Source organism: Micropterus dolomieu, linkage group LG02, assembly GCF_021292245.1.
Source record: "Micropterus dolomieu isolate WLL.071019.BEF.003 ecotype Adirondacks linkage group LG02, ASM2129224v1, whole genome shotgun sequence".
Taxonomy (NCBI): domain Eukaryota; kingdom Metazoa; phylum Chordata; class Actinopteri; order Centrarchiformes; family Centrarchidae; genus Micropterus; species Micropterus dolomieu.
Genome location: NC_060151.1, coordinates 19,044,407 through 19,066,474, shown reverse-complemented (window position 1 = coordinate 19,066,474; position 22,068 = coordinate 19,044,407). Strand labels below are relative to the sequence as shown.

General features: G+C 45.6%; 1 protein-coding gene and 1 long non-coding RNA gene across 13 annotated transcripts in view; one reads left to right on the top strand and one right to left on the bottom strand.

The window, feature by feature from the left end:
• The window catches only part of LOC123957462 (BAH and coiled-coil domain-containing protein 1), a 64,662-nt gene that overhangs the window by 32,694 nt on the left and 9,900 nt on the right, over positions 1–22,068 (top strand). The window contains exons 4-18 of one of the 11 annotated variants that reach the window (XM_046030354.1): positions 5,196–5,318; positions 5,532–7,871; positions 8,403–8,517; positions 8,631–8,830; positions 9,364–9,522; positions 10,883–11,151; positions 11,552–11,897; positions 12,756–13,706; positions 15,183–15,352; positions 15,513–15,649; positions 16,159–16,272; positions 19,023–19,137; positions 19,440–19,674; positions 19,803–19,997; positions 21,893–22,066. In XM_046030354.1, the coding sequence (XP_045886310.1) occupies positions 5,196–5,318; positions 5,532–7,871; positions 8,403–8,517; positions 8,631–8,830; positions 9,364–9,522; positions 10,883–11,151; positions 11,552–11,897; positions 12,756–13,706; positions 15,183–15,352; positions 15,513–15,649; positions 16,159–16,272; positions 19,023–19,137; positions 19,440–19,674; positions 19,803–19,997; positions 21,893–22,066 (5,643 nt within the window). Of the gene's footprint in view, positions 1–5,192; positions 5,319–5,531; positions 7,872–8,402; positions 8,518–8,630; positions 8,831–9,360; positions 9,523–10,882; positions 11,152–11,551; positions 11,898–12,755; positions 13,707–15,182; positions 15,353–15,512; positions 15,650–16,158; positions 16,273–19,022; positions 19,138–19,439; positions 19,675–19,802; positions 19,998–21,892; positions 22,067–22,068 lie in introns of all 11 variants that reach the window. The other 10 variants (XM_046030325.1, XM_046030305.1, XM_046030344.1 and 7 more) reach the window with 10 other exon arrangements.
• The window catches only part of LOC123957559, a 59,764-nt gene continuing 43,016 nt past the window's right edge, over positions 5,321–22,068 (bottom strand). Inside the window, exons 3-4 of one of the 2 annotated variants that reach the window (XR_006821824.1) lie at positions 8,697–8,824; positions 5,321–5,696 (exon numbers count right to left, since the gene is read on the bottom strand). This is a non-coding gene — a long non-coding RNA (uncharacterized LOC123957559). Of the gene's footprint in view, positions 5,697–8,397; positions 8,488–8,696; positions 8,825–22,068 lie in introns of those variants that run through there. The other variant, XR_006821823.1, reaches the window with a different exon arrangement.

The window sequence follows — 22,068 nt, the reverse complement described above, 5'->3', positions numbered from 1 at the left end:
GTTTCAGGGTTTCATTGTCAAAGATTTTGTTCTCGTGGAAAGTAGAATAATATTAATAAGAGTGATGATGATAATGCCTAGCCTAATAAAAGTAATGGAGGTGATTATGACTGGGATTATTACTCAGTTGGCAATGGAGGCCATTATCTCTATTGCAGTTTAATTGCATATAACGCACTAAGAGCATGATTGAATCCAGACTGTTCATCAACCACATTCAGCTGTTCCCTCCTCAAGATAATTGCATATTGTCTTTTTCCTGTTTTGCATAAAAAGCAAGTCATCAAAATGAGCGGGACAATTACCCAGACTCTCGCCTCCTCTCGCCGGGTGTCAGCAGAACCCCACCAGCAGCAGAGCAGGCACCGACTTGTGCGTGTATGTGTCTGCACATTAGTGTGTCACTTGTAACCTTAAAGATATTCTCTGGATTTTTTTGGGGGGGAGCTTGCTTTTAAAGTGGCTGTTTGCATGCAAATCCAAGCATAGCAGCTCAAATTTGTATTTTGTATTCAAAGATTATTGTATGAACCCCATGTCTCTGGCATATACCTGCCATGGCGCAGAATATCTTTGTCTCTGCTGTTTTTCTGACACGTTTTCCACAGATTAAAGAGCTAAAATCTACCATGTATCAAGCGATATATAACAATAATCTCTTTAGTCACTTGGTAACCAGTCATTTAGTGAAGACTTTCCTGGTGGACTCTGAGTGGATGGGGCAGGCTGACTCGTAAGCACTTTTAGCAGACTTTTTTAAACATTTTTTACTACCTTTTATTAGGTAAATCAGTATATGGTGGAGATAGAAATAAGCCAAATAAAATGTAAAAATATTTATGCACTTAGGCAGTGTGTTCTCCAAGTCTGCAAAGTCATCTCTGAATGGTTTATTTGGATAATTCAAAAGGTGTAGAAATGTTTGTCATTTGGATCTAAATCTGTGACACAAAATGATCAGTTAAAAGGTGCATGTGGCTGATGTGTTTTTATTCCAATAAGTGCAGTAGTGCATGAGAAAATAGCAAACCATTTCAAAAAGGCTATGTTTTTCATGGATATGAAATTGAACCTGGATTTGCAGCAATCACTAATCACAAGAGAATAACTTAATCGGCATTAGTACGGACATTAGTGTGGACACTGCTTGAATATGTTTAGAGAGGGCCAGTTAAATCATGCATACAGACCACATTTCTATTGGGGGCATGATTGACAAACTGAGTGACACATTAAGCAAAACTATAAATAATCTCACCACATAAAAGTGGTGGTATGGGACTTTGGATCAAGATTATTTTGGCAGAAGGATTCAGTGAATTCAGTACAGAAAAAGCTGCTTAAAGATGGAGCCAATCCCAGCTGACATCAGGTGAAAGGCAGGGTACACCCTGGACAGGTTGCCAGTCCAGTCGCAGGGCCACACATAGACAACCACTCACACCTAAGGACAATTTTGGAGACACCAATTAACCTAGCCTACATATCTTTGGAGGGCAGGAGGAAGCTGGAGAGAACCCATGCAGACACGGGGAGAACATGCAAACTCCACACAGAAAGGCCTGGGCAACCGGGGTTTGAAATGGAAAGTGTACAGTAAACTGTCTTGTTGAGATATTTGTATTTGCCAGTACCAAGAACCAAACCATTACTGGCATTCATGATGTCAGAGGGAAGCACAAATTAAAAGAGTTTTTTTTGTTTCAGATTCTCTCTTCAGATTGATTGCCAAATACAGTAGCAGCCATTGTGTGTACCACAAATGGGATTGTCTGTTGTTCATTTGCAGAAGGGAGACGGGGACTCACTGACACAGAGATGGAGAGAGAGTGGTGGCAGTATGATGGTGGTTGCATGAAGAGGGGGGGCGGGGACAATCAAAAAAGCTGACTAGGGACAGATGCAGTGTATTGACTGTTTTAATAAATGTAATGTAAAATGTTTTTCATAACACTTGGTATTAGGCCCTCTGAGCTTTTAAAAGATGCATTTTCATGTTTGTAACCATGAATAAACCCCACTGAATCAACTGAGTGGAAAAAAGAAAAAAACAAACCTGCGGGCTACTCACAGGCCTGAGGCCAGCTGGCTGCGGTCCAAATGACTTCTTACGTTATGCCAAAAACAATCACAGTCTCATATCTCTGTCAGCACATATAGACAGACACACACACACACACACACACACACACACACACACACACAATTGCCACACCTGTCTAATCCACTTCTGTATGACACGCCTTTCCAAGCCTATCTTCAGTTGTCCATCTTTCCTTCTGTTAGCAGTTGCTAGCTTTTCCTTTTGGGGGATTTAAGCTGCACCCCCCACATCTCCTTTCTTCCATACTCCTGCCTCTTTCATTCTCTCTCTCTCTTTCTCATGCCAGCCTGCATCCCTTCCTTTCAATTAGTTATACCTGAAGAGATCCACCACAGTACTGCCCCTCCTCTGCCAAACCCCTCCTCCTCCCTTCCCTGTGTCTTGATGGTTGTGTCACTTTTTCTCAATTAGCGGACCTGACAGGCAGCTAAGCCTGCTCCTCCTCTCCTCTTGGTTCTTCCTTTGCCATGCTCTCTCTCTCTGTGTCCTTCTTTCTATCTCTGATGTGCTACAGCCATTTCACCAGAGACAATATATAATTTGTCATTTATGTTATTTGGTCTTTAAGAATAAGTGCAGAAACCCTCATGAGCAATTTATGGGCTGGTGTTTACAGGGTTGGTCTAAGAGGAGTGGATAGTAATGTGGAGAGGACGGTTGGGTGCTAGCGAGAAACCAAACACTCTGTCGTCTGCCTCTAATTCAGCAGGCTTAATTCTCTGCCTCTAGGTACTGTTCTATATCCAGCCCCCTTCTTTTTCCTCCCTCTTGGCCTGCTTCTCTCAACCCACCATGCTGTGAAAAATACCTTTAGAACTTCTGGAAATCCCTCCCTGGGATGCAGCTCTGTTTGTTCTGCCTCTCACCCCTGCTCCGCCTGTGGAAAGGGCGCTGCAAACTCCCCTCTGTCATTCACTTGCAGACTTGTTTGTGTGTGTGTGTGTGTGTGTGTGTGTGGAGAGAGCGAAAGAGAGCGAGGCTGCTGTGCAGTCAGCAGACTGCACTAAGACCCTGCTCACGTCGCCTGCAGCAGCAGCAGCAGCAGCAGCAGCAGCAGCAGCAGCTTCCCTTGTCCTGGCCAGATTAATGGCTGAATGGGCTCTGCCGTGCCCAGCAGTCCCCCTCTTGCCGCCCCAATGGAGGGCATGCTGAAACTGAGCGGGCTGGCATTATCGGGCACAGCCAGACCACGCTGTGAAAAGGGATTACGCCGTCAATCGTCATGCTCACAAACAACATGCTGCCGCAGGAAAAAAAGCCTCTCTCCCAGCTTGGATAAAGACTGCCAAACAGCTCTCTGCTTTTCTCCCTCCCAAAATCAGAGAAAAACGTCTTGCTTAAACAAAGGACCCCCCCTCCTCCTACTTTAGATGAATTGGCATAAATGTGTGTGCTTATTAATCATGACAGCAAATAAAGAGACAGAGACAAAAGGGGAGAGAGCAAAAAGAGTAGGAGAGGTAGAAAAATAGGTGAAACAAAGAAAAAGAGAAGAGGTGTGGGTATGTAATTATCACTCCATTGCCCTCCTCCGAAAGCAGCACCTCCTGTGTTATTGCAGGGCTGTTTGCCCTCTCTGAACATTTCATTAATTAAGATGGGAGCATGCGGAGGCCGCTCGGAGACGAGGTCATTAAGCCCACCACAACACTCCTCCCTCCCCAGAGCCGGCTCATAGCACTGGCCCCATTGTTCCACCTGCAGACAAGTAAGACATTCAACACTTGGAGCTCCTGTTAAAACCATGGCGCGCACACACACACACACACACACACACACACCCAAATGAACTGCATCTGCGTTTTCTGGGTTCAGGTCGCATGCTTGCCAACACAAATACGTCTGTCTTTCATTTAGCTTGTAGAGCCATGTTTTCCTCTCTTTATCCCCCTCCTTCCTTCACTCCGTCTGTGACTTGTGTTTGAAAGTGAGGCTGGAGGGTGAGACAGGTGCAAAAGCGCGGAAAAGGAGACGTGAAACACCTGGACTTCTCCATATGACTCAGAGGTCAATGAGATGCTTGTGGTGGACAGTGGACGTCCTGTCTGTATTCATCACAGTCACATGGATTAGAAAAGAAGCTAACACTAACACAATAATGCTACATGTCTGTCTCTTCCCTTTATGTCTTTCTTTTCTTCCTTCTCTTTCCTTTTTTCTTCATGTGCGTAGCATGGAGTAGATGTGGATAACACGTGATTTATTCACAAAAGTGAATCAATAATTGTTCCTATCACATTACATAATATGCTCAGAAGATAATATACACTGTAGTTATATAGCACTGTTGTCAGCAAAGCATTTCATCAAACGCCCATACTGCCCTATTTTTGTAATTTACTGTACTTAAATTTTATTATTGAATCTCTTCTTTCTTTCTCTATCTTTCTTGCAATTGTGTGAAATAATTAATCATACATAGTAGAGATAGGCTAATTCAATTCACAATGATTTATGTTATAGCTACCCCAATTGCAGCGGAAGTGGGTTGTCATAGTGATGCTGTTTCTTGCTCCTAAAATTGTGATGGGCTTTCATCTCAATCCATGTTTTCTCTCTCCTCCACCTTCAAAGTCCTTTGTGTTTTTGAATGGCCCATTGAAAAATGAGTTTTGTGTTTGGTTATGGTGTAAATGTCCTCCAGATGGCTCGATGTAATAAGCCCAGGTGTACTGGCTTAAAGGCCCAACATCCAAATGACCTTTTACCCCAGATGTAGGTCAGTAAAGGGCAGCCACCCAGCTCTCTCTTCATTGTAAACACAAGCTTCAAATACGCACTTATCACTCCATTCAGATGGATGAAGCTGCCACTGCCAGTTCTGAGAGAGAGATATAGAACAGGCCATATGTTTCAAAGACAAGTTTCGTATATTACAGCAATCCCCAAGCTTGTCTTGTATTGTTTGCTTTCTAAACTCAGGCAGGAAAGGCAAACATGACAGGCAGAGCCAGTACTTATTTGCGTATGAACACCACCAGCTGCATTCGACCTGAAGGATTATGCTGGGTTAGTCTGGATAACTGCATCATGGTGGTTATTGTCCTGTCTTATAAATTCTCTCCCTCTCTCTTGTTATCCATCTCAGCAGCTCCAGGGTATCCTCGATTCTCAGGGAGTCTGGCTCACACTTTCCTTCCCATGAGCCACTTGGATCACCATGCCAACAGTGGAGTTCTATATGGGCAGCACCGTTTCTATGACACCCAAAAAGGTGAGGCATGAGATGATAAAACTGAATCAGACAGAAATGAGACATTTAAATCGAATTTATACAACATAGTATGCTGTAATTTGATGTGAGATATTGATATAAGGATACGTAGAGACACTATCCTGAGGACTGAATAATCTAATTCTGACGTTGCCTTCTCCTTTCTTTACTAATGCATTTGTCTTTACTGCCTTGCTTTCCTTCCTCTCTTAGAGAACTTCTATCTTCGAAGTCTCCCGTCCCAGCCACCTCTCATCTCAGCCAATCACAGTCTGCCACCAATGTCCAGGGCAGGTTCAGGACACTCTCAGGGGTCCTGTAGCAGAGACAGAGATCCAGGGGTAGGGACAGGTCTGCATAAGGGTCTTAAAGAGGGGTCTGTGGAGAGAGGAGTGGTACCAGTCAAGGACAAGGAGAGGTCCAGTAGCAAACAGGAGGCAAAGGAGAGACAGCAGCAGCACCAACAGCACCACGGCCACCAGCCACCCCACCCCACACACCACCACCATTCCCACTCTCATCAGCAGCACCCACACTATCCACAGCACCCTCTACCCCTGGAGGAGGTCAACAGTCGGGCGCTGGAGAGGCACAAGGCATCACTTTCAATGGAGTACAGCAAAGAACACCCTCAGAGTATGAGCAAGCCCCTCAGTGCCTGCTTGCACAATGGCAAGATTCAAAATGGAGATGCAGGAACTGGAACAGGGGCTAAGGCTTCTATGTCCAGCTGTGGGGGGGAGGGAACAGCTCTTGGGGCTATTGGGGGTGGAGGGAGCAGCCAGGGCAGACATATGGGGTCCAGCGGCAGTGGTCGCTGCACCAAAGAGGGAGTAAGTGGGGAGATGAGAATAAGTGAACAACCTTCAGACTGTCTGGAAAGGGGCCAGGCACCACTTCACCACTCATTGTCCTACTCTGTACCCCCACCCTTACACATGGGTTCTGCTACTGGAGGAGCACACCCCCATCCACATCCTCATGCTCACCCCCACACGCATCCTCACCCAGGGGGCTTCCACTGCCTTCAGCTCCATCCCAGCCACCCACACCACCCACACCATTCCCACCATACACACCACCATCCAGACTTCTTCTGCCCTCCCCCTCCTGCTCCTCTCACCAACCCTACCTCACATGAGAGGGGGCCAGCCAATGTGGGGCGAGAACCTAAAGTCACAGGGCCTACATTTGTGCCATCTGTGGCAGACCTTGGGGACAAATCTAGTGGGCCATTCCAGCTTGGTAACCCTGACTGCCAGGGTGTCGGCGGTGGAGGGGGAGGCAGCAATGCCAAGGACAAGGTAATAGAAAAAAATGGAGGCAGTGGGCACCATAGTAGTTGGCACAGAAAACAACAACAGCAGCAGCAGCAGCAGCAGCAACAACAACAACAACAGCAACAACAGCAGCACCCATACAGAAAAACAGAGAAGGCTCCAGACTGGATGCAGTCCCACCACCAACACCTGCAGCCTTCACAGCTTCCTCCACCTCCCCAACTACAACAGCCTCCACATCCCCAACAGCAGCATCAGGTTGTACGATCACGCAGTGCTGAGTGTATCAACAGTGGTGTGGACATGGATGTGTTCAGACCCTCACTGCCCCAGGGGCCCAAGGCTGGACACTCTGTCCCTCATTCTGTCAACACTTCTCCTTACAGAGACTGTTCCCATCCAGGACCCCCACCTAACTCCTCTCCACTTGGAAGTAAAAGCATGGGCCAACATAGTGGGGCTGGAGGAGCTCATGGCCATGGTCCTGGAGGTAGCTGCTCCTTACAGAGAGATGGCCAAAAGGTAGCCAGGATACGCCACCAGCAACACGGTAGACCTGGTCCAGATGCTCCTTCTCCTGCTGAGTTAAATCAGGGGAATAGTCAGGAGCTGAAAAGAAAGATGGACATGTCTCCTTATGGTTACAGCAACAGCAGTGGTCAGCACCACCACCAGCAGGCCCCGGTGCCACCTTGGGCCATGAGGCCTCCTCACCATATGTCACAACCCGAGGAGGAGCAGAGGAAGTCCTACATGGAGTTAGGGAGCACTGGTGGGCAACACTCCCAGCAGCAGCAACAGCAGCAGCCAGGAATGAGCCTGCCTCCTCCCCAGCCTCCCACTGCACCTCCCCTCAATCAGCAACAGCAGCAGCCACAGCAGCAACCTGAGCCCCAGGGCCAAACTCAGGGGGAGAGCAGTGCGATGAAAAGCTTACTAAAGTACAGCAACCAGCAACAGCCACTGCTCCTCTCCCAGAAGAGCCCCTTTGGAGGGTTGGGAAGCCTCAAATCAGGTCCTGCTGGGGGGAGCTGTGCCATGCAGGGCAACAAACAGACTCTACCTTCCAGAAAGGGCCCAGCTAATGACAACGAGCGCCCTGATTACAGTGGGCGGAGTCGGGATATGGGGGAAGCAGGTCACGGGGAAAGTGAGGTGCGGCAGCCGCCAGTGGGGATTGCAGTGGCTGTTGCCAGACAAAGGGAGCCACCTTGTCGTTCAGCGGACAGTCATCCCAACAGCCGACAGGGCAGGGTGCATCCCTCAGTGAAAGGTAAGCAGTCTAGGTCCCTGCCTCTGAAACAGAGGTGCAGGGAACAGTGGGACAGCAATTTAGATTACATCAGTATTACTAAGCTTGACTCCAAACCTTTATTGTCTATCAAAATTGATTCTGTAGTAGTAGTAGTTTTTTTATTTAATACAGCAGCAGTACAGAATCAGAAACATCTGTGCCCTTGTTTGCATCTGTACTCATTGCCCAATGATTCATGGTGTAATTTTGAGTTTCATCAAAATCTAATTTATGATATTGGAAATATAATGCCTCGTAAAAGTCCTAATAAACATGTCAACAGAAGACGGATTTCTTTTTTGGAAAGAAATACAGGTATGATCAGAACATAGTAAAGTATGGTTAAAATGGTATTAAAAATACAAATGCTATACAATATGACAAACTGAAAAACACTGTCAGTGTTCCAAGTCTCTTGCATTTTGAGAAAATGTGAGAGACTTGGGAATATGTCCTCACAGTAGACAGAAAGGTAGAAGCTTAATGGTTAAAATAATGTTTGTCTCACAGGACCATCCCGCTCCATGTATCCCTCAGATCCCACCACCGAAGAGGAGAGGAAGAGGATGAGTGGGGAACAGATATGTCTGACTTCCTTGGACAGAGAGAGAGACGCATATATCAGGTAAGCATCTGCAAAGCCATTGGTTAATACCCAATTAAAATGTTACTGCATTAAACCTTCACTTCACTGGTTTCCATTTGTATTTCCTTATCTTTATCTCATCTTGATGCCAGGGATAATAAGGAAAGGGTGGAGTTTGCAAGAATCCACCCCTCCAACAGCTGTCACGGAGACCTCACCTCTCATCTCATGGTCCCAGGCGGGACTTCCCTCCAGTCTGGCCAATTAGGTGATCCTGCTGCACATTCTGCTCATCATCACTGGATGCCAAGAACTGGAAGCCCATCTCTCTGGATGACAGGACACTCTTATGGTAAGATAATATGAAAATTAAATTAAGATGCTAAAATTCCATGTACACCTTCCAGCTGTACACTTCATTGATCTTGGTAGTGGTAATAGGTCAAAGACAAATGTTTTCATGATCCACCAACTTACAGGTCATTTATGCTTTTATATAATCTTGCTCAGCAGCAAATATTAAGTTTCCTTTTTATGCCTTCATTTGTGAAAAATTCAGCAGCCAGGATTTTACATTATGCTGAAGTGAACACACATTTCAACTTAAGCATCTTTAAGCATCAAGCATCAACTTATTTCCAAGTCAGGTTTAGAATTGATTTGCTGGTATGAGACGTGTCGTATATTGTGGTGTGTTTCTGCCAATGTGAACGGGACACGCAATGATGCTCTGCACAGATGTTATTCCTAATGGATAAATAAAGTTCTATGAATTGAATTTCATGATTTAGTGATTGTGATTTGTAGTTGTAGTATATTTGTAGCAGTTACATTTAAGAATGTAATGGGCATATAATCTAAACTAACATCCTTTCTATAAAGCAGGTATAGGTCATACAGCCCTGCACCAGAATCTGCCCCCAGGTTTCTCTGCAGCCATGCCTGGCCCTCTGCAGCCAGTCCTGCCTCTGCCTCAGGACCCCTCTACCCAGCTGGTGGTCCTGCCTACTGAGCCTTCCTCTCATCCTGGCACCCATCACCTGGGTATGCCATAACCTTGCTTTCTCCTCTGTAAAGCCAAGAGTATTTATAAAGCACTTTGAACAAAAGAGTCTGCCAAGTACACACAAACTATGCATGTACAGCAGCACACATGCACATTATATATTTGCACTCATAATCTGCCACACAAACATAAATTCCCATAAATTAGGAATTGACTAAATGTAGCCTGTATTCCATAGCTTCTCCTCCCACCAACTAGTCATTAACACAATGTTATTTCAGTGTTCATATAATCTGGGGCAAACATTAGAAGAACTGTTGGTAATCAAAGTGATCCTGTGAAGACTGCTGATGAACTTCCTCTTAATGGGCTCATTCAGACACACACACACACACACACACTACAATTCAAACATTTCCTGCACACCACCTGCTTGGCTCGGCAGGAATAGGTCTCTCAGCAGGTCAGGGTACTCATCCAAAGCTATACTGTATGTGCAGCCCAACCCACCAACATACACACACACACACGCATACATGTGGAGTATGGCGTACCACACCAGAGGAAGTGTGAGAGTGACAGGAACAATCACTTCTCAAAACTCATTGCAGACGCATATTCAGTAAACAGGGTGTGACATTTCATTAGCTCACAATTTGAACAGTACGTTTCCTTGTGTGCTCCACAGGACTTTCAGCTGAGAAAGGAAGTGCATCCACAATAGCTTTCCCAAAGGAAACATTTGCATGTCCAAGTTTATGTTTTTCGGTGTGTCTAGGACAAAGGGGGAGGGGAAAGTCAGGGATTGCAGGGGGGAGGAATAGAAAAATACTAATTTTTAGGTTTCTATAGTGTAGGCTCACTACTTCCCAAGTGGGATCTCTGTCATGTGGTTTGGCTGGGCAGGTGGGACTTTTCAGCGGAAACATGCATTTCCATTTGACCTCTAATCTCTCAGTTCTCTCATCTGTTCACATTTCATCATTGTCATGACTTTTTTCCAGCATTCCAGCAAATTCTCCAGGCAGTTCTTAAGATACAGCTTTCTGTTCAGAGCGGGGGAGAGTGTGGGATTGCTGCTGCCTGGGGAGATGTTGTTTTGTGAAGTCAAAAAAATCTTTTTCTGAAGAGATTTGTCTATGTCCTTGCTATAAAATGTGAATACAATGATTTTTAAATGATCCATAATGGTTTTACTCTTTTGAAATGCGTGTGTGGGAGGTTGATAATGAGAGATATGGATAACACAATGTTATTCTATGGTACTCAGTGTGTAGCGCATAGTGTTCATGTGTATGAATGCAAAGGAAAAGGGTTGTATGTGCAAGTGTGTATGTGCATGCATGTCTTTTTGTTCCAAGGTAGCCCCCTTTGTCATATTCCTCTTTTTCTCATTAGATGTGATGGAGCAGCCAGGGCTGTGGCCCCCAGTGTATGGTGCCCGGGGCCCACCCTCCCACATGCAACATCCTGCTGTGTACTCCAGATCCCAGTTTCTACGGCAACAGGAGCTGTACGCTCTCCAGCAGCACCAACAGCTCCAGCATCAGCACCAGAGCCACCAATCACAGCAACCGCAACCGCAACCACAGTCTCAAATCCAGCAGCAACAGCACAGAGCTGCACATGGCATGGACATGCAACATCATGCCACTCACAATTCACAGGTGACCATAAAGTCAAAATATGGCTCTTCACACTGAAATTAAGATTTCAGTGTGAAGAGAGTTTGATTAACATAGTTTTTCATAGATTGACTATCTATCTATCTATCTATCTGAAAGAAAACAAGACTCAAGCAGACTGAGACATTTGTCAGCTTAAATTCTCACATGGCTATTCAGTTTATTTTTATCTTCCTAATATTTTTGTGAGGTATGCTGATTTCCTCACAGAGATGGAGTGAATATAGGTTGTGGAGCAAGCAATTTTTTTGTGTCAGTGACTTGTTTACAAGCAATAGGTTATTACATTGCTAATATAGAAATTCACTTGATTCTAGACTTAAGATTTGTTAGGCCCATCCATAAAATGTGGAAATAAAAAATAACTATTTTAATGTCACAGATACAGAAGAGGCCCAGTGAGCCCTCGGTTGAACTAGAAGAACTCATTTCGGAACCCAGAACGTCTAAACCTGCCAAGCCCTACTCTTACAACCCAACTCAGAGGAACAACTCACCCCCTGGGGCCTGTGCCACTCATCTGTCCCCTTGTTGCCAGTCCCCCTCACTACGACCACATCCCAAAAGCACTCCTTCTACACCCTGTCCCGCTCCCAGCCCTGCCGCAGCAGCCCCTCACTCACCTGCCATCAGCCCTGCACCACCTCAGATGCCCAAGGGCGCTGAATCCCAGGACAAGAGAGGAGAGGGACAGCCCCCACAGGATTACCCAGAGTCTCTAGAGCCTGGTAAGTATTAGTAAAAGTGTGTACATACAAACAAAAATATACAAATGAGCATCAAAGTTTTCCAGCTGCCTCTAATGCACTGTGTGCATGGCTTAAGTATGACCTACAGCAGAAAAATGCCTGTCAAAGAACATGCTGTCAAATAACTCTGACGCAGCAACAGAAAAAGGACAGTGGATCCTAGGATATAACAGCACCTTGTACATTATACTCAATGGAAGTTGGAAAAGCCACTGTTGTTAATGATCCTTTTTTTCTGCTGGTGGTGTGGTAATATGTGTGGGTGGCTCTGTTGGCAAGCCCCTGATTGACTGAACAGCTCAAAGTTACAGAAAATGGCTGCCGGCTGAGCCGGGGCTTTCCAGTACCGTTACCTCGATAATGACTGAGAAACACCTCAATAGCAGCCCTTGCCTCTCCTCCACCCCCACAGGCCCTGCACTCTCTTCATCATCATTAATGTCTGGCTAACGGCCGCCACACGCCAGAGGAATTGTGTCAGTTACTCTGATAAACCAAAGGCCTGGCCCACTTCAAATAACACACTCAAACAAGAGGTTGCATGTGGTCCTCTACCCCTCCTACTGCTGGGAAGATCAAGGCAGAGTGCTTTTCCTTTTCCTGATTTTCACCCTTTGTGACCTCAAAGGTAGCAAGAGAGTTAGGTTCAGAGTAGGCCTGATGTGTAAGGATTTGCATACCACCTCTAAATGTAAAGTTGTCTTTAAGACAACCTGATTTCTGTTAAATTTCAGCTAAAATATCACTTATGACATATTTTTGTGGGAGGTTTTATCAGAATCGTTCAGCCAAATTTGACCATTTATGACTCTATTATCTATATTTCTTTCTCTATAGACTTGCCTCCTGGATACACCTACCCTGGTATTGCCATGGGCTACAGGAGCGGGCCCTCCCCCCAGGATGTTCGACTGGCTGAGCCAGCCGACCTGGAAGCTGTCCAAGTGGAGCCTGCTGAGCATGCTCCCCGGTCTCTCTCCAGCCTGGGGGAGGAGCTTGACTGCCAAGCGGTGGTCAGGCCTCTCTCAGAGCCACTCCCACCGGTGGAAGTAGAGCAGGAAGAGGAGGAAAGAGTGGCTGAGAGAGTTCTGGAACAGAGGGACGAGGTAGAGGTAGCAACGGTGACAGCAGTCAACTATGTGCCTGGAGAGAAGGATGTGGAGGAGCAGGGAACCGCTGAGGAAGAGGTCCTGGTTTGCCCCCCTGCTGAGAGCCCAGTGTGTGAGGCTGCTTCCTGTCCAGTACCCCTTTCAACAGAGGAGCCTGAAAGGCCAGAAGCTGTCATCACCTTGGAAGAGGAAGAGGATGATGAGGCGGTGGGTGAGGAGAGCCAGGTGGAGCTTGGTCAAAAGGTCAACATGCCTGGAGAGCAGGAGCCAGAGCTGCCCACCATCATCGAGCTTGACCCTGCTTCCCCCGCAGACCCTGAGTTGCAGTCCCTGGCCCTTGAGGGTGCAAAGGACAGCGAGCAGCACCACAAGAAAGAGATGGCCTCTGATGACACCCCAGTGGGTTTTGTATGTCTTTCCACTGCCCCAGCTTCTGCCACTAGCCCAAGCCAGGCAACTGTTCCCGTGCCCCACAAACCTCTTGTGCCCTGCTACTGGAGTCTGGAGCTGCTGATTGCTGCTGCCTTCTGCACAGATGTACCTCCGTTTCCCTTGTTCCCTCTTAGCACCCCATCAGTTGCCCCGTCCAAGCCCAACCCCCACCATGGTATGGAGCTTCTGAGTGAACTGGCAGATCTGGAGCTGCAACAGCAAAAGCGCACCTGTGGGAAAAGCCAGGGTGAGGGACAATGGGTCTTCCATTACTCATAAACATTAACATGAACACAGAAACACACTCCTATCAGCAGAATGCACTTCTCTCTCGTAGTTTACCCTCCTTCTCCTCTGCATCCACTGAGACAAACTCCCACTCCCCCCTCCGGCCTAGCCTCTGTCGCTCTGTGTTCCCTCCCTCCTCTCTTCCTGCTGGTCTCAGGAGCCTCTGGTGGATTCTAACATGTCCCCAGAGAAACTGTCTGCTTGCCGTTCCTCTTCTTTGGTGTGTTAAAGGCACTTTTATTTTCTAAAAGGCTGTTCTAACGATGCAGAGGCCTCAGGAGAGGGAGAAGAAGCAAGCGGACAGGGCTGAACTACTAGTGTACAGCTCCCTCTCTCTTTCCCTTCCAGATTTCCTTAGGGATCTGTCTCTCCGTCTCTCCACCCTGCCACTGTTTGATCCACACGTGTGCACAAGTACACACACAACCAGACACGCATTAAAAACACTAAAAAATACACACAAAAACACAACTGCAAATACACACACACTTTCACAAAAAGGAAAAAAAGACACACACCAATTGGCTTCTTTCTCTCCACACACAACATGTTACTCAAAGTTAGTGTGTAATCACAAAAGCAGTCGATGTTTTCAGCACCCTGGAGCATTGCCTGGCTAATTAGACCCCATTGTTTTAAAGTGCCTTTAAAAGCTTCCTAGCTTTTCAAAGCGCCATGTGTTTTTTTATTCATGCAAAAGGATGTTTTGTGTTTACCACAGCATCCTAATGCATCTAACTGCTCCCAAAAGAGGGTTCTATAAAGAGGGTACCATCTACTGATTCACTGTCACTGATGTTGTCTTTGTGATGAGATACTGTTGACAGCTCAGGGAAGTGGCACATGTCGAGTCACAACAATATTTTTTACCATAACAAGTACTAAAACAAGTGAGAAGAGTCACTGTTCTTTTCTTCATATGTAAAGACATAAGACAGTGCTACTTTGTAAACAAAATTTCATGTTTTTCAGTCTCTGTGGCAAGGCTGCAACCCCTTTAGCTCAGTCCATTGATAGCAAATAGTTAAGTCAGTGCCACAGGCAGAGAGGGCTATATAGGAAGAGCTTTGCCCAGATGGCCACTCACATAGCAGCATCTGGTGAGTCCACATTGATATGACCTCTGAAACTACATGCTGCTGCTTCCTCATACTCGCTTAATGTGCTCAATTTCTCTCATTTTCTTTGTTCCTCACCATTTATTTGCTATATAACAGGATTACTCTTGAAATAATAAGCCACATGTGCAAGTTTTGATGCTGAATGTGCACATGTAATGCCCACGTGCACAAACACTCACTATCTTTCTTCTTTTACTTTAACATGAGGTTCTTTTGACATTTGTTTCAGGAAACAAGCTTACAATTTCCCTGTCAAAAGTCAAGCATGCATTGACACAATGTTAACCAAATCAATGTGTTTTCCTTCGTAACAGAGGAGGAGTTGCTTATGTTTGACCTCCAGAGCCTTGCTACCCTGGCCACAGCCCGTGCACTGGAGATTGACTCTCCGGAAAGCAGCAGTACAGGTTCAGGGCGACATTTCCCAGCCCGCAGGATCCTCAATTTACGTAGAAAATGCAGCTGGACACCTCGCAATGAACCAGTAAGACTGCAACTACAGTTTGCCCATGTTAATGCAAAGATTCTATAGGGTTTTTCATTTAAGTAAACAAATAGATAACCAAGTAAAGAATGTGTTTTACTTTAAATTTTTAAGGTTGTTTTTTAATGTTAAAAATAACCAACAACGATGCATACCTTAGGTGTGCCCAGCCAAGGGTGCCATGGAAACAATGGACGGTCCTGAGCTTGCAATGCGTGTGAAGTTGGCTGAGCTACAGCGTCGCTACAAAGAAAAACAAAAGGAGCTGGCTAAACTTCAGAGGAAGCATGATCATCAGTGAGTATGACCAAATCCTCCTTTTCCTTAAAAGGGGTTTTTTGAAGCGGGGTTGTATGAGGTACTTATCCGTAGTCAGTTTTTGGAGCTAAGAAACGTACTGCTGTGGATGGGGGCCGCTTTACTTTGCTGTTGTACAACCGTTTCCAATGAATCACTCTATTCAGAGCTACCAAACTCCTTTGACAAAAACAGTAATTTTACCTCACAGAACACAAGAGTTGCTGTTTGACCGCATTTCTTAGCTTCCGTGCCAGTACTCCTGTCTGCATCTCCAAACTGGAGGCTTGCTGACCGCCATCTAGTGTCGGTAATACCTGACTATGGACAAGTACATGATACAACCCCAAAAGATCTGAACTTAAGTAATAAAACCTTAAACACATTTGATTCTAGATTTCAACTGATTCTATATTCTTCACTGCTACAACCTTTTGAGTTTAGATATGTGTAGTATCTCAGAGCTCCTCTCTATCTGCTTGTGTGTTTACATCTGCGTGTGTAAGCAGGAAGGAGGAAACACCGCGCAGCCCAGCACGACGAGGACCGGGGCGGCCAAGGAAGCGGAAACCCACCCTCACCACAGGTCCAGTGTCCTCATCTGAAAGCCATAGAAAAGTCAAGTGAGTACTACCTCTGCTGACTGACTATAGTCCAATCTTGCCCGACAAACCCCTCCATATCACTGGCATACAGGGACCGCCTCTCAGTGGCATAAACAGGAAATGGGAGAACACATCTCAACCATTCAAGGAAGTCCACTTGAACCCTTTCTAATCTATTCAACACCGTAATTGTATAACAGCATATTCAGTGTCAGTTGTGTGTCTGGTTATACAGAATATGTAAATATGCTTGATATGTATATGTACTACACATAAACAAAAAGATGCTCATATGTCTCATTAGGCTTCAAACCGGATAATTGTAAACCTCAGTGGCATTACTGTAGTGCATTGTTGAGCTTAGATATGCTGGGTTCGGGGGAGCTGGCTGGGGGGATGACAGGCAGAGGATGTAATTAGAGTACTGTGAATTCTCCTGTAATCTGTCCCAGCAGCAGGAATGTGACACACCACTGCCATTACAGCCCCACTGGATCACCAGGGGTCCAAAGGATAACATGATGGTCAGACAGTCCAGGCACTCAGAGATAAGCTGACATTTAGAGCCCTCATACAATGTCTGTGTGCGTATGAGGGGAAAAAACAATTACAGGAACACAGTGAGCAGAACAGCAGAAAAATAAAGAGGGAGACAGAGATAAAGACATTGGAAGATATTCAAGAATCAAGGACCCTACTTTTTCCCAAAATATGTTGATGGCATTTTAAAAAGTGCAAGTGTCAGCTTTTGTCAAAACACAGGTACCATTGCAGTTTAGTGGTGGGGACCAATAAACCAAGAGGGTCATGGGTCTAAAGGTTTGCTGTCAGGCTTCAATTAGCCTTGTCATCAGGGTTTGGAAAGGCTGAGAGCACTAAATGTCACCTTGCAGGGTTCTCTCGCTCTCCATCTTCTCCCTTATTTTCTCACCGTGACTTCTGGGCAGCGGCCCACAGCGTTCCCTACTGCCCCTCTGCGATGTCACCTCCACTCTGCTTCCACCCATGTACCACTGCCCCCTCGCCAGGCCAGTTCTGATTGGAGTGGGGACGCTGATGCTGGGTGACAATGACACCCAAATGAAAGGGTAACGGGTCAGGGCCCTGCAGCAAAGTGCAGTGTCAGAAAGGTGGGGGCCGACATGGCGCTGGTGGTGTGTTCTGCAGGCCACAGTACTCTCTATTGCTTTAAAATCTGAGACACAGCTCAGGTATAGTTTTCTTCAAGGCAGCCAGTGTGTACACCCTTTTCTGCAGATGTGGGTGTACAATGCAGCGGAGAATGACACCTCTGAACGAGGAACAGGCAGACTGGGGACTGATTAGCCCCATGTTGTGTTACATGGCAGGGTTATGTAAAAGCATGTACTATACCTGCCACTCATGACACTACAAGATGCCTGGGTGCTATGATGGAGGGCAGTGGGTCAGAGGGTAATAGCTCAGCCTTTTAGTATCTTCTTCTTTACCTTATTTAGCTTGAACTGCTGGAGGTGTGTGGGGCTGTGTTAGAGTGAATGATAAATTCAAGCCTCCCTGCCTGTGCATTCTATGCATCTGTGCAATTAGTTATGGATGCAGCTGTGTGCTTATGAGCATTTATGCAGGCATTGTTTGTTTTTGTGCATGCCACTGTTATTCCTGTGGGTAGAGCATTGGGGTCCTTTGTAATGCTGCTTTGATTGGGGGGGAAGGCTGGAGAGAACTACTGCTCGCCAGCAAACCCTGCTAATCAATTCTGTTTAATTAGTCACTGTACACTCAGCACCGCCAGCCCCCCACAGAGGGGAGGGACTCTGTCATATTGTGTTTGTCAGCAGCGGAAGGCAAGCCGTGGCGGGATCTGCCTCAGAGGGACAACTCACACTTCACTGCCACCTCTGTCAGTCTCCTGTCAGTCAGTGGAGCAGACAGTCCCACTGACCGACAATCGCCTCCATTCTTTTCATGTTCTGTTACAGATGTATGCTGACACACTCTGATTATGAGATTTACACACAATCGAGGCCTGCATACAAACTCTGTTCACTGTGATGTGTTCCATACCGACTACACATAAACAATGAAGCACACACACATTTGATTCCAAACAGTGTATAGAGCAGAAAACACTGAACTAACATGAAGTGTTGAACTCACTTTATTTATCTACTTCACATTTAAACCCTGCTTACTCTGTAAATGTGACCGATTTCCTAGGCTGTACGCACACTGGGAAAGGGGAAGTTAATCTTTTGTTTGAGCATTGCCTGGCTCACGTCGGTGTGGTCTATGGGCAGGCTTCCAGAGGGAAATTCAAGGGCATTTGGAGTGGTTGGCCTGTGATGGTACTCAGTGTAGGGGAAACAGTGTCTCACAGTGATATAAAAATACAACTGGAGAGCTGTGATATTCGCTGAGAACAATAGAGCTGCATACAAATGCAATGCCTTCCAACCATTTACTGTATCTTTCAAAGCTATGCAGTGCTTCACAGGCTGCAAAGACACAGACACAGATAAAGCGTTAAGGCTTCTTATGCCACACTGCCCTCAAACAATCCCAGGTTCCTTGTTAGATCCCCCCCAAAAAAATGCTTGGTTCAGACACTGGGCTCTCCATGTCCTTTTTTGTCATTCTGTTCATCAGACAGAGAAAGGAGACTTATTAGATCCCACAAAGAGGTGACTCAACTCTGTTTTCCCCTGTGATGTCCTACCCCCTTCTTTTTCTTTCAAACCACTGCCATTCTCCTCTAATGAATGCCTTTCCCTTGTTTTGACTGGCAGGTCGATGGGGGCGGGGCTTGCCCTATCGCCTGAGGACCTAGGAGGGGGCGGGGACAGCCAGAGAAGGAAGAAGAGGCTGTCCAGTCGTGGCTTTGAGCAACTCAGCAGCACACAGGTCAGGGTCCCCTTGTCCTCCTTCCTTTTGTCCTCTATGCAACTAGAAATGAAAGCGGCCACTCTTTGTTTCTTTGCATTCGAAATATTCCTTTGTTGCACGCTACTTCTAATTAGGTGCTACCCTCAGGAGTCAAATCCTCTCCTCTCCATATTAATATATTTTTCATTGGGGCTTCTACTATTCCTTTTTCTTCTCTGTGTGTGAGAAAACTAGACCCCTCTTCCTCTGATGCTCTGATGCTTTTGCGGCTGCTGTGACCGGGAGTTTAACTGGCTCACTCTCTCATCTCTCTGTTGCAGCAGATAAAAGCACAGGGCTGCAGAAAAAGCAGTCTTCACAGCATGCTCAGCTCCAAGCTGGCCGGCGATGTGAGTCAGCTCAAACAGAAGGCCCAGGGTAAAAAGAATCTCTCAGGAACAGGCTCTAGGGACAAGGAGGTTTCGCCCTGCAACCCCAACCCGAAGCATAGACACAGAAGCCAGGGCACAAGCAAAGCTGAGTCCAGACGAGAGTCTGGGGGACAAAGTGACACAGGTAGATAATGACAACCACATTGTTGATTGAACCTCCTGCTGTTTTGTTTTAATAAGCACAGTGCTGTGTCAGTTGAATTCAATAATTCGTAACACGAATTTAAGCTGTGGTTTTGCAAACTTTCTCAGCAGCCAGTGCGGACAGTGGCCCCCAAGACAGCTGGACTGGAGTAGTGCGCCGTGGACATAAAAAGGGATCCACCACCCCGACACAGGGTTCCTCCCGTCTGAAACAGCCCAGAGCGAGGGTCCTCCGTACCCAGAGACAGGAGGCAATGGAGGAGGGAGAGAGCTCCCCTGCAGAGAGCGACTCCTCTGATCAAGGTGAGGCAGTGAATACTGAGATCTGGTTATGAGACATATATAGTGATAGATAATGAAACTGGCCACAGCAACCCAGTATGGCTCAGTGTTAAACATCTTCTCACAGCAAGAAAGAACTGGGGCCTCATTTATAAAATTTCGCGTGGGATTCACATCAAAAGGTTGCGTATTGACGAAACACAGAAAGTGCTTATGCACAAATATTCATCAGCTGTATCATTTTATATAAGTTCTGATTTTACAAGCAAGGCTTCACATCCACACACTGGCGCAATGCCTGGGGATAGGGCAACAACATGTGATAATATATGAAACTATGCACTGGTATTTGCTCAACTGAGGCATCGAAAACAGAATCACTTTAAACGTAATTTGTCCTACTGTTCAGCTTCTTTATGAGAATAAATTTCCTAGCATGCAAGTATTAATTACAGATCAAATTAAATATGATTCCTGATAAAACTATACATATTTTAGGTGTTCTTTTGCAAAAACAGATATCTCCTTTCGTGTTTATTATCCTAAATCATGGTTATTTTTATGTGCACTCCAGGGAGTATCAAACAGGATAAGATATCTCGTTCACAAAAAAATCTTTATTCCACACTTCAGGGAATATCAAACGGGTGCTTGTTTATTTATTTAAGAATGGCTTTTATCTGTTTTTGCAAATTAACTGATATTATTAATACTCAGAGGTAATAGTTTGATTTATTTACCACAATGGTATGCATTTCAAACAGTGTCATCCTTCTGCCATCTGAGTTGCAGTTTCTCATTTCTCCAGTTTTTTTGCGTACAAGGGTAAGGTTTACCAAGGAGGGACTGCGCATTCTCCTGTCAAGTTTGTTTTCATAAATACCAAAGTTTGCTGAAAAAGTTGCGTACACCTTCTTCTGTGCATACACTACAAGTGTATGAGTGTTATCTGTATGATGGAACAGCCATGTGTCAAGGGTGTTTTTGGTTGATGAAAAGACTTTATAAACATTAACTGTACACAGCAATAAAATTCTACAGAAAACAACAATGGGCTGCAGTGAATGATGCATCTTTGACCGGTTTCAAGTAAACAATAAAGAAACACCTGCTGTCATTGGACCAGAGTATCGGTAACACATTAGTTATTCACTTGAGATGTGCTATGCCAATTTAAGTCCAGTGTGTCTTATTGTAATTTGTAAATAATTAAAAAAGCAATCAGCATTGAGAAAATAGTTATTAATAAATATCTTGTAATTGGTGTGCATGGACATTCAACACCTCAGTGATTGTGACTGAGCCTTGTTGGCTGTTCTGGGCTGAAAGTGCATCCACAGCTGTGGACGCTTGCTTGTGAGAGGCTTTGACTGCCCTGGAGACCAGCAGACTGGGTCAAAGAGCTGCTTGAGAAGTGCAGTGACAAACACACACACACACACACACACACACACACACACACACACACACACACACACACACACACACACACACACACACACACACACACACACACACCCACCCCCTCGTACTTCTATAGTTGTGAGGACCGTCATTGATATAATGCGTTCCCTGGACCCTTACCCTAATGTCCTCACTCTGTTGTTTATAATCTTGTTACGGTCCTCACTATATAGGAAGTACAAGTATACACAGACACACACTCCTTTGCACACTAGCGCTGTTGCATGTGAGTTCACACCAGGAAATACCACAGAGACAAAGCACTTCATACATCATTTTTGTGAACAGTTAAACTCTTAAATGCTAATGAAGTGCCTGTGAAATGGAGAGTAAGCTAAATAACTTCACTGGTCAGTGATGACTTTAAAAGATGGATTTGAAAAGCCACTTACGTTCATAAAATCTACCCAATAGTAGCATTTCTGTACTGTATTTTTTGCTACCTTCATTAGAAGATGAAGAAGAGGAAGGCAGCTATGATACAGATGAAGGTCAGGACTACAGAGCCCAACCCCCCAGAGACGTCACTTCTAGCTCCTCCGTGACAGGTCCGAGTCCCTCATCTGTTGTAAAACTGGAAGCCAATCAGAAAGCCAGGAACAAAAAACAGAGACAGGAGCTTTACGGT